At 34.5% G+C, this 13,556-nt stretch overlaps 1 protein-coding gene across 1 annotated transcript; it reads left to right on the top strand.

Annotated features, from left to right (window-relative positions):
- The first annotated feature begins 20 nt into the window (after positions 1–20).
- LOC127839313 (peptidyl-prolyl cis-trans isomerase-like 3) lies at positions 21–11,710 on the top strand. The gene is made up of 6 exons (XM_052367612.1): positions 21–75; positions 1,830–1,904; positions 4,510–4,603; positions 5,966–6,033; positions 6,451–6,569; positions 11,180–11,710. Exons 1-6 carry the CDS (start codon positions 73–75, stop codon positions 11,322–11,324), a joined length of 504 nt encoding a protein of 167 aa, XP_052223572.1. The 5' UTR covers positions 21–72; the 3' UTR covers positions 11,325–11,710.
- Positions 11,711–13,556: the final 1,846 nt, after the last annotated feature.

Here is a 13,556-nt window from a genome sequence, read left to right as displayed (position 1 = left end):
ATACATATTTCGTATATAAATAATTTCTATCTGTAATCTCGTTTAAAAACAACAACAACAACAACAGCAACAATGGTTGGGAAACTTTTTATTACACTTTGTTTATCGCATTAGGCGTTTATGATTTGACATAAGGCAAAGGCAGTTGAACAGTTTATCCAATAATTCTGACTATATTATGTAAACGGTTTATTGATCACGTTCATGGCCCTAACGTCATTTGCTGACCTTACTCCTATAAATACGAGGGCAAATTCGTCTGATTATTTGGACTATTGTTGATCTGAGACAAAAAGTTTCGCCCCAAGACGTTTCGGCTACTGTAGATATTTAACCTTAATACTTTTAGACCATATGCTTGAAGCTGCCAATTCGTTGCAGATTGTTCAAAGGTCGTCAAAAGTAGATAATTGCTTGATATTAAAGTAAAACAGCGATGTATTTTACCATATGATCAAGCTTTTATAAGGATGTGGCAAAGCATCTGCCTTGTAATAAGGAAGTCTTAGGTGTAAATCCCCACTGTTGCCTGAAATTTTCCTAGCTGCAGGGCTGCTAAGGCAGGGATGGAAATTAATGGGCGCTCACGTTATTCTTAAAAGCTGGTAGTCTACTTTGGCAAAAAAACTTAATTAAAACCACTATGAAAATTACTTGAATTACCGACTTTCCATTTGCACATGTATGCTTGCCTTAAAAGCTACGCATACACATGTCTCAGCCAAGGGTAACGCTTGTTTTAACCTGTGTATCAAAACATTGCAGCCAATGTTTGCGTTATATATTTTTTTAAATTTACTTGCAATCAACTCACAGATTATGATTGTCTGAAGATTTCAAACGTTACAATGTAAATTTTTTAATAATTTATTTTGGTTTGAAGATTTTAAAATATCTTAAAGGGATAAAAAGCCTCCAGAAAAATGAAAGCAATCGATCAATGCTACAAGCAAATATCTTGAAGTTTACAATTAAAATATTTTATTTTCAATTTAATATTCTGCATAAAATTGCCTAAGATTAATTCATAAACCGTAAACTTTAACTTCAGAAATAAGAATAAGATAGACGGTTCTTATCATTTTGTAGCATAACCCATGTATTGGTATGCCCTCAAAACTTTAGGTGGGCTTCCAAATATAGAAAGCTAGGGGACCTCTGGGGCAACCTGGCTGAATTTAGATCCCTGTCAGGTTTCATTTTACAAATACATATTTTGTATTGGGAGCATTAGCAGGCATATGGAAAAAAGGGACATATGAGTATTCGTTTCACTCTATACATCTCCGTATTTATATTGAGATATTGTTCAAGTCAGTCTGAAAAATATTAACATTGCACACGGTCAGTGTATTAACTAGCAGCACTAGCTCATCAAGTCAAATCTTCAAAAAAAATGTAACCATTCTAGAGGCCACACTTTTACAAAATATTGATGAAACTTGATTAGTATGTTTATTCTGAAAATATCTAAGCCCAGTATAGGTAATTGAGTTTAAGTAACATGCGTCCAAAAACTAGGTCACTAGGTCAAATCTTAGTAAAACATTGTTACCATGCATGATGGCACATTAATGGCAACTTAGTCAGAATGTTTATCTTTATACTTAATTATAGTAACTTGGTAGTGATTAACTTTGGGTCACCTGCTTCAGAAAACAAGGTCACTAGGTCAAATCTTAGAAAAACTATGTAACCGCTATGGAGACCACATTTATGTCTTTATCTTGATGGAATTTGGTAATTATAAGGCAAAGGCTCTGGTATGACAATTTTGCAGGCAGTGATAACTGATAGACATGTAATATGATTGATATTTTCTTTTTCAGTCAGTTACATTAAAAACAGATTTGGGGGACCTGAAAATTGAACTGTTTTGTGAGCAAGTTCCAATGGCTTGTGAGGTATTTATACTATGAATACTGGTGGTTTCATAACAAGCAGACAACAAGTTTTGTATCATTTAATGACTTCATGTGAGATTTTTTTTAAGATCACACGACTGAGGCAAAAAAAAAGGCCCGTTTTGGGTCGCCGGACCGTGTCTCCCATCGGCGCCGACCCTCTACTTTTTATTGGGGCTGCCAAAAAAATAAAAAAAATTGTTCATTTTCGTTCATAGATGTAATATCAAGCAAACAAAGCATATATAAACATGTATTTCTTATTAAAAGCTTTAGTAAAAATCCCTACCTACCGGTAGGACCCTGTTTTTAGCTCACCTGTCACGAAGTTGAGCTTATGTGACCATGTGATGTCCGGCGTCCGTTGTGTGTGCGTGTGTGCGTCCGTCAACAATTTGTTTGTGTAGACAGTAGAGAGCACAGTTTTCATCCAATCTTTATGAAATTTGGTTAGAATGTTTATCTTGATGAAATCTGGGTTGGGATTTTATTTGGGTCATCTGGGGTCAAAAACTAGGTCACTTGGTCAAAAAATAAGTCACTAGGTGAAATAATAGAAAAACCTTGTATAAACAATAGGGGTCGCAGTTTTTATCCAATCTTTATGAAATTTGGTCAGAATGTTTATCTTGATGAAATCTGGGTTGGGATTGTATTTGGGTCATCTGGGGACAAAAACTAGGTCATTAGATCAAATAATAGAAAAACCTTGTGTAGACAATAGAGATCACAGTTTTCATCCAATCTTTATTAAATTTGATCAGAATGTTTATCTTGATGAAATCTGGGTTGGGATTGTATTTGGGTCACCTGGGGTCAAAAACTAGGTCACTTTGTCAAATAATAGAAAAACCTTGTGTAGACAATAGAGGTCACAGTTTTCATCTAATCTTTATCAGGGGGTTTTCAGAACTGTCTGCACCTCCAGAAAACGGAGGCATTCCCAATGAAAACGGACCCGATTCCGAACGGAAATTATAAACAAAATCCCAATTTCCAAAAAAAAAAAAAAAAAAAAAAATTTGTGTCTTATGACTTATGATTATTAATGTTCCAACTCGTCTAGCTGATGTGTATCATACCAACAAGCACTGCTGTGGTTGAGCGAGGATTCAGCACCATGAACCTGCTGTGCTCCCTATTACGCAGCACATTCACACAAACCAAACTTACTCATCTGATGCTTACCTGCATTGAAGGTCAAAATAACAATTAAACAATAACAATTAAAAACATAGTTATTTGTTAAACCTCTGACTTATTTAAGCATGATAAATTCACAATGTTTTCCCAAAAATGAGCTGTTTCAGCGAAGCAAAAATTCTCCAAATGGACAAATTTGTTGATAAAAAATTCCCAATTTGGTCAGACTCATTTTCCCAAAAAAGGCAGAAAAAACCCTGTTTATGAAATTTGGTCAGAATGTTTATCTTGATGAAATCTGGGTTGGGATTGTATTTGGTTAGTCAGGTGAGCGATTCAGGGACATCATGGCCCTCTTGTTTTTTCCAATCAGGGCCATTGTTTGGCCGTTTTTGGGACCGAAATTCGACCCCATTCCCCCCTTAAAATGGTTTACTTTTTTCCCCTATTTCAGCTAAAAATTCTTATTTTTTTTACTTGAATACCTATGTTGCCAGCTGGTATCATGCTATTAACCTTTGATTAAATGTATATTTATGTAAATTAAATTAAAATATAACTTTTTTTTTTTGGCCTGAGCTGTTGCTGACAGTTCCTTTGCTACATATAGGTGACTATCACTCATCCTTTGTTAATATATGTATATTTTACACTTGTTTGATCTAGACCACATTTAATAAATTATGTTTTAGTACAGAATCACAATATTAATATTGTAAGGCACTTGTCCTATAGGACAAGATTCTTTGATGTTCTAGTGTGATTTGTACTCATCCTATAAAGTGTATTTATAACGCTTTCTTTTATTTAATATGACAGTGCTTTATTGTGTTTATTATTAAATGACAATTTTGTAGCCCTGTTGTACATGTACATATTTCATATTAATGGCTAAATCTAATAAAAAAATCACTTATCCTATTGGACAACAACCCAGAAAAGACAATTGGAATTTTTATACCATGCAGTAGTAAAATAACTTATATCGATACCACTCATTAAAGATTCATCGGTTTCATTGCATGGTGTTATTAAACAATATTTAATACAATAGCATATGTTTAATAATAATTTTTATATCTGTATGTCACCACAGAGTTGGAGGCATAAGAGCCTTGCATCTGTCTGTTTGTCCTGAAGGTTGTGTTTTCAACTCCTCTCTTTAACAACTGGGTGTATCTCATGACAAGTTTTGTCCGATGTATGGCCCTTTGTCTTTGTGTTTAATGTAGAATATATAGTTGATTTTTCTGTGTTTAAACATATAATGTGGGGTCATGTGTGTTTGACACATTTCTAGTTTACATCACAATGTAAAATTGAACAATACATTATAGTATTCAGATTTGTTTTGTTGGTGTGATAATACATCAATGTATACATGTACTTCAGGTTCAGTTATCATGTATTATTACATTCATGCAGGGGTTTTGTTTGAAACAATCATAGATTTATTTTACAGAATTTCTTGGCCCTGTGTGGGAGTGACTATTACAACAACAGTGTGTTCCACAGAAACATAAAAGGCTTCATGGTGCAAACTGGGGATCCTACTGGTAATGACATTTCTAACCTTTTCTATATAGAATCATCTATTTCGCATAGTTTTTGATAGAGTAAGAAAAATTCTGTAAACAAAAACTTCTGAAAAGGGGAAAAGCCCCATATTTGGCCTAGTTGTATTAAAAGTGAAAATGAAAAAAAAGCATGAAACCAAACCTAAGAAATTCATGATGGCCACAAAATACAAGATGGCTGCCAAATACAATCAATCATTTTCCCAATAAAAGTGTTCACGAACATATCAGGGACCTATACAAACAGAGCTCCAGATAAGAGGTGTATCTGTGTATTTACGCATTGAAAAAAATAAAAAAACGCATTAAAAATCGGCCCAGTACGTAACAAAACGCAATACAAATCTTGGTACGTATTTTAAATCGATTCAAGTGCGTAACAAGTTTAACCAATAATCCAGTTGAGTTTTTTTGTGTAAGTCAGGGACCTATACAAACATTTTCTTTGTTTGTATAGGTCCCTGTGTAAGTTAACCTTTGAATCAAAAGTAAGTCAATCAAAATAAGCTTGCAATAAAAATGGCGGCCCTCATGTTTGTGGATCAAAATGGGACGTTTTAAGCAACCAGCGGCTCCTGCAGGGAATATTTTTAAAGAAAGTCAGCTCATATCGTCATTTTAAATTCATTCTGTTTGCATTTAATAATATAAAAAACAAATAATAATATTTATAGATTAAACAAGCCATTTACTTTGTCAGTTTTCTATGGAAATTGGAAATACCCCTAAATATTCCTAAATACCCTTTATGGCCGAAACAAAGGAGTAAAATACGCTTGAACAATAATATCAGGGGGTGGAATACCGTTTAGACTAAATCCTTATCTAGAGCTCTGTATACAAACAAACTGTTGGTCCCTGAACATATGTATTATTTTATAATGAGCTGTATTGAAATGTGGAGCCTTTGCCTCTTGGCTACTTGCTTACACTGTTTAATTTTATAAATCTAGCTTTGTAAAGTTTTATCCAGACCAGATTAATCAGATTTGCTCAAATTTGAATGAAAAAGATTTTAGTTAATCTGTATAAAACCATAAAATAAGACCAAAGTCAGGTAAGAAGACAATTATGGTAGGCTCATATTATTTCTGGCAATTTACAAAACTGAATTGGCAATGTTTTCTTCGCTTATTACAAATGCTACGCAGACTTAACCCGCTTATGTTCTTAATTTTTATTGTTGAATGCAAATCTTAAATTTATCTTGTATATTTGACTGAGTATTGTAACCAAATCCATAGATTTTTTTGGCATTTTTAAAACAATAATTTTGAGTATGCTGCATTATGCTGAATCTGGTTTTATAAAAGTACATGTAGTATGTTGTTTTTTTTTTAGGAACAGGCAAAGGTGGAAACAGTATATGGGGGAAGAAATTTGAAGATGAACTTAGAGATGGTCTTAAGGTATCAATTAAAAAAACAACATGTTACACCATGCTGTACCAACCATTTTAATAGGCTAATCAGATTGCAACCATAGGAAACAATTTATTTGCAGATGTAGCCTGCGCAAAATTGTGTACTTGTGTGGCTAATGAAATATGTAATTCATTACCATAGTTATTTTAGTGAATTTTATCCTGAATGATTGTTCCTCATTCATTTGGTTGATAATAGTTCTTTTACAGAATAAAATATTTTAAATAATGAATAAGCAACAAAACCCCTGTTTTAGCATGCACGATTATACTGTGTATTCTTTCAATCTTAGATTATCACAACACAATGCGATTACTTTACTGTCAGTTTTAACAAGTTTAAATTTGATCTTTGAATTGTTTCACGCTGTTGAAATTAATTGTTACAAATTTGTATTTCCAGCACAATGTAAGGGGAGTGGTTTCCATGGCAAACAATGGTCCAGACACAAATGGTTCCCAGTTCTTCATAACATACGGAAAGCAGCCACATCTTGATATGAAATACACAGTGTTTGGAAAGTAAGGGCATGATTTCTCTTTCTTTGTCCCCCCCTCCATTAGTAGAAGATAGCATATAAGTGTCCCATTTTCCATCTGTGTGAGTGTCTAAAAATCTGTCAGAAATTCCTTTCTCAGCCGTAAGTTGACCATGTATTGACAGATTTAAAATACCTTAGTACTCATGTAAACCATCACAAAACGACATGTCAGTTTAACAGCTGGTCTCCCTATCTGTAAGTCACACATAGAGGTTAAAGGTCTAATTGAGCCATGAATAGCTTGTCAGGACTGTAACTTTGTTATTCATCATACAATTTTGAAATAGCTTACCAAAAAGACCACCATCATTAGACAGCGTGTGTTTGGTGGGTTTACTGTACAATTTTGTTGGGCTTGACAATGCGTACCTTGCATATTTCTGTAAGTTTTGTCAGAAGCAGCCACACAGAAATGTGATTTACTATCGAGTTAAACCACTGGAAAAGAAAATTCAAGGGCAATGTTGTACTGTTTGATAACAATTGTATATTTTTTGTGCCTTTTTACTTGTCAACATTCAACAGTGCTTTATCCGTAGTTATAAGAAGCATGACTAATAAATTAAATTGATTTCATTGAGAAACACACACACAGGACTACAATTGTTCAGCAAATGACCCATTATCCTTCCACGGTTTTATTCCATATTATTCCCCTTATTTGTTTAGCACACACAATTTGCACAAAACAAGGTTTTACTTGAATGGTTCTATTGTAAATAATAATCTAGAAATAAAAGAATTGAACAGGACATTGTGTATCATATAAAAGTACATTAAATACACCTCTAAAAATGTACACTCGGTGATGTTTAAGGCAAAAAGGGCTTTAGTGTACACTAATCTCGAGATCTTGATGCTGTGCTATGTTAACATGACATTATCACACAAATCTCATAATCTGTATGCTGTGCTACGTCAACATGACATTATCACACCAATCTCATCATCTTTATGCTGTGCAATGTTAACCTGACATTATCACACAAATCTCCTAATGTTCATGGTGTGCTATGTTAACATGACATTATCTTACAAATCTCATAATTTTTATGCTGTGCTATGTTATGATGACATTATCACACAAATATCATAATCTTCATGCTGTTCAACATTAAGTTGATATTATCACTCAAATCGAATAATCTTCATGCTGTGCTATGTAAGCATGACTTTATCACACAGATCTCACAATATTCATACTGTGCTATGTTAAAGTAACATTATCACACAGATCTCATAATGTTTATGCTGTGCTATGTAAGCATGACATTATCACACAAATCTCATTATGTTCATGCTGTGCTATGTTAACATGACATTATCACACAAATCTCACAATGTTCATGCTGTGCTATGTCAACATGACATTATCACACAGATCTCATAATGATCATGCTGTTCGATGTTAACATGACATTATCTTACAAATCTCATAATGTTCATGCTGTGCTATGTTAACATGACATTATCACACATATCTCATAATGTTCATGCTGTGCTATGCAAGCATGACATTATCACACAGATCTCATAATGTTTATGCTGTGCTATGTTGACATGACATTATCACACAGATTTCATAATGTTCATGCTGTGCTATGTTAACATGACCAGGGCTTGCACTAAGAAATAAATTTTGGAAGTCCTGACTTCCTGCCCTTTACTTATGGAAGTCCCACTCAAAAATGTTGGAAGTCCAAACATCTTTAATGTTGATGTTAACGGAATGTCAACTGCGTTAATGATCACAAACTCTTCCCATCCATTTTGGGTCACTTTAATTCTGTGAAAGTAACTAGATATATCATACAACAAGGCGGAGACTACCCAAGGCTTTAAAAATAAGGAGAAGTTTGGAAAATCAGGGTATAAGTTTGTGCAAACAATATCGACTTAAAAGACAAAACATGTTGCACCTTTTCATCACATATTTATTGTCATTTTATTATCCTCATCCCTATGACTGCATTTGCAACAAAACACAATCTTAATGAATGGTCATGATGGAGCATCTAGAATATCAATTACTGTTTATCCGAATACTATACATGTCCGAAATATGTACACTTAATAAATGCCTTACCAGTTTAACTTTAATAATCCAAACTTTCCATGCTGTTATCTGGTTTAACAAACCTTATCAAATGCTTGTTAAATCCATTTAATGTTTTCTCCATTGAACCAACATTACTTGTAATTTGAATCACCAGCTTTGAACTGAACGCGGGTTGAATGTTGCAATAGGTCAGCCATTTGCAATGTCGAAGGTCATGACGTTGCAATTTAATTCTACTCGGATAATTTAAATCTAATCCAGGAATGTGTTTTCTGAATGTTTCTGACTAGTAAAATGACTTGTTAGTATAGAAAATGAACTGTGATTCCAGTTTATATAAGATGGTTATTACTCGTAATTATCGGTGGATTAACAAACTGAGAAAACTCGCGGGACCTAATACGGTAGTGAATCTATGTCATTAATTAAACTTTGATCAGTTTTGTTTTTCTTTAATTATTTTTGCCGTCTTTCTTTTACCGTGCCGTCTGCCGAAAACCAGCAGTTATCGCCTAATCATTAGACAACATACGGCACGCGCAAAGAGGCACGAGTGTGTTGTTAAAGCAACCAATATTAAGCGACTGCTTTGTAACGGTCAATTTGCGATCCGCGCGGGGGGGGGGGGGGGGGGTAAATTGTGTAACCGTTAGATAAACAACACACAATAAACTTTCTACCGGTAATCACCTGCGGGCGGTAGCAAATATAAGGAGGCGGAGTTTAGACTGATCGAGACGTGTGCAAAACACATTGAGTCGGCAGAAAGCAGTGTTGATTGAAGTGTTATTTTAATCGACAGCTTACGTCACGGGTTTCTATTTTCGGCGTATGACCAATTTTAAGGAAGTACAGTGGACGTCATGGGGTTTTGTTATCGGCGTATGGAAACAATTATCGGGCGTAATATACGGCCGTACGCCGCTTAGTGCAAGCCCTGATATGACATTATCACACAGATCACATTATGTTCATGCTGTGCTATGTTAACATGATATTATCACACAAATCTCATTATGTTAATCATTAAGATGATATTATCACAAAAATCTCATAATGTTCATGCTGTTCTACATTAAGATGACATTATCACACAAATCTCATAATGTTCATGCTGTGCTACATTAAGATGATATTTTCACACAAATCTCATTATGTTCATGCTGTTTTACATTAAGATGACATTATCACACAAATCACATAATGTTCATGCTGTGCTACATTAAGATGATATTATCACACAAATCACATAATGTTCATGCTATTCTACATTAAGATGACATTATCGCACAAATCACATAATGTTCATGCTATTCTACATTAAGATGACATTATCGCACAAATCGCATAATGTTCATGCTGTTCTACATTAAGATGACATTATCACACAAATCTCATAATGTTCATGCTGTGCTACATTAAGATGACATTATCACACAAATCGCATAATGTTCCTGCTGTTCTACATTAAGAGGACAGTATCACACAAATTGCATAATGTTCATGCTGTTCTACATTAAGATGACATTATCACACAAATCGCATAATGTTCATACTGTTCTACATTAAGATGACATTATCACACAAATCGCATACTGCTGATGCTGTTCTACATTAAGATGACATTATAACACAAATCGCATACTGTTCATGCTGTTTTATATTAAGATGACATTATCACACAAATTGCATAATGTTCATGCTGTTCTAACTTAAGATGACATTATCACACAAATTGCATAATGTTCATGCTGTGCTACGTTAAAGTAGGCATCGAACCAGACAGGGAGAGGGGCTGATTGAAAAGGGGTAGAATGACCTCTTTGGTGAAAAATTGTTGAGGAATAAACATTTAAGTTGTAATTTACTTATTTGTGCTGTTTCCACTTTATTCTGCATGTATTCCATGCGCTATTATCATTAAAAAAATATTTTGATTGTAATATCAAGAAATACTGTATGCTATGCAATAAAATCACCAATAAAACATGTTAGGTGTGAAATTAGAAACTGGATATGTACTAGAAATGTGATAATTGAAATAAGGGCAAAAAAGGATTCGACACATTTCATAAAGGGACAACATAATGGTGGGGCATTAAAATGGAGGGTCCCTCTCTCCCCCTGCCATTCGTAGTTATTTATATCTGTCAAGTTGACATAGTCATTCAGAGCATTCCGGTGATGTTCCACATTCATCGCAGCTTAAAGCAGAAGCGTTCTGTAATGCAGCAGTGTTTTAAAATAATATTCATGGTTACTTTTAACACCTTAGAAGTGCTATTACTGCAAAGCTTTCACTTGTCAATATTTTGCTTTTAATTAACAATATTGCCATGTTATCAAAATTGTGGCTGATTTTAATATCATGGAGCAATCTTTTAAGCCAATTGAATACTTTGACACTGTTAAATCATGATATATGCTTATATAAAGCCAATCTCTAATTTTTTTCCTCTACTGAGATATTTCCAAATAACTTTACTTTTACAAGGGACATTTACTAACTATGTGTGTGTTGTGGTTTCCAGGGTGATAGATGGGTTTGACACCCTAGATGAACTGGAGAAACTTCCAGTCAACGAGAAACACCGACCCGAGCGCGAGGTGCATATCCGCTCCGTCACCATACATGCAAACCCAATGGCCGAGAAGGATTTTAAACCAGATAGATGAGAGGCCATTTATTTGAAGGAGTGATGGATTTAATTTGAAATGGAGACCCGTGTGTTTGCAGGATACAGCGCAATACTGTGGTTCATAGTTAAGGGCAACATGGTTTTGATAGGAAAATGTAGAAAAAACGTATTTTCTTAACTCCATTTTCTACTGATGCTCTTTGGCTACATGTATGTGTTTTGGGAAGAAAATATTGACAAGAGACAATGATCTATATGGATGGAAAAATCATATGTCCATGTTGTCAAAGTCGTCCATTTTGAGATTTAAGGGTTCAGGCAGATGGTTTTGTCCGTCGACAATCTATTCTGATCAAACAATACCTTGCAATAAAATTATTGATTCAAAGGCCAATGTGTCTTTCATTAAACCTCTTTACGCAATTTAACAATTTATTCAATTATCCCTTTTCACACCCTTGAATTTTCCCCACCTATGCTTATTAAGGCCCCCTTCGAAGAAGAGGGGGGTATATTGTTTTGCACATGTCGGTCGGTCCGCCTGTCGGTCCGTCGGTCCGTCCACCAGATGGTTTCTGGTTGATAACTCAAGAACGCTTAGGCCTAGGATCATGAAACTTCATAGGTACATTGATCATGACTGGCAGATGACCCCTATTGATTTTCAGGTTACTAGGTCAAAGGTCAAGGTCACAGTGACTCAAAATAGTAAAATGGTTTCCGGATGATAACTCAAGAATGCTTAGGCCTAGGATCATAAAACTTCATAGGTACATTGATCATGACTGACAGATGACCCCTATTGATTTTCAGGTCACTAGGTCAAAAGTCAAGGTCACAGTGACTCGAAATAGTAAAATGGTTTCCGGATAATAACTAAAGAATGCTTACGCCTAGGATCATGAAACTTCATAAGTACATTGATCATGACTGGCAGATGACCCCTATTGATTTTTAGGTCACTAGGTCAAAGGTCAAGGACACAGTGACTTGATATAGTAAAATGGTTTCCGGATGATAACTCAAGAATGCTTACGCGTAGGATCATGAAACTTCATAGGTACATTGATCATTACTGGCAGATGACCCCTATTAATTTTCAGGTCAGTAGGTCAAAGGTCAAGGTCACAGTGACTCGAAACAGTAAAATGGTTTCCTGATGATAACTCAAGGATAATTAGGCCAAGGATCATGAAACTTCATAGGTACATTGATCATGACTGGCAGATGACCCCTATTGATTTTCAGGTCAAAGGTCAAGGTCACTGTGACAAATAAAATATTCAGACAATGGCTGCCACTACAACTGACAGCCCATATGGGGGTGCATGCATGTTTTACAAACAGCCCTTGTTTATTACTGATCTACAGTGCATAGGTTGTTCAGGCACAGAAGTATTGATTGACACGTTTCAACAGTTGTATAATAGTTATGTGATACATATAGTATCTGGCAAGAGTTTTCATATCATACCATATTTTATTAAACAAGTTCAGGAATTTTGTTAGTAAGCAAGCCTTTGGAGAGCTTTCTAACGAATTTCCTGGACGAGTTTAATAAAAAATGGTATGAAATGACAACGAGTATCAGATCTTTTTATCACATGCTTTTAAATGAGCAAATTAAATAATTATTTACGTAAACATTATGATAAATCCAGAATGTTGTTTACATTTCATGATGTCATTTGACGTTGCAATGTAATTTCAGCAAAATAACAAAATGCGATTGGTCAATCGAACGAAAACTAAGCCAATGAAAACGCTTATAAAGTATATTACACATGTGTAAGATAAAAATATTCGTAATGGTTATATAACATGGGAAACAGGGTATGGCATGTGATAAATATGTGTGTTATTATCAATTATTGTGTTTAAACACAATTTTAATGTTTTATTCAAATTAAAACCTTGAATCCAATATAATAAGAATGCTTTGTTTAGAAAATATCCGAGATAAACAGTGTTATCAAAACTTAAAAATACTGCACCTAAAATTGCAATGCAAAAAAAAAACTACAGCAACATGACCCACAATGACTCTTACCTTAATTGTATATAAAACAACGGGGCAAAATTTCCAGTTTTTATTGGAAAATTGTTGTAGCAGCAAATCCATACTGTTATGTCAGATTGTCAAGTCGTGATATTTATTGTAAGATTTCAAAACAGTAGCATATGTACCTTTTCAATATTGAGCTAAGTTAAAAAAAACACTGATGCAACCATGTTTACCTGATGCAAAAAGCAGTACAGGTCATCTGAG

Source organism: Dreissena polymorpha, chromosome 7, assembly GCF_020536995.1.
Source record: "Dreissena polymorpha isolate Duluth1 chromosome 7, UMN_Dpol_1.0, whole genome shotgun sequence".
Taxonomy (NCBI): Eukaryota; Metazoa; Mollusca; class Bivalvia; order Myida; family Dreissenidae; genus Dreissena; species Dreissena polymorpha.
The sequence above is the reverse complement of the archived record's forward strand: the minus strand, read 5'-3'. Positions and strand labels throughout refer to the sequence as shown.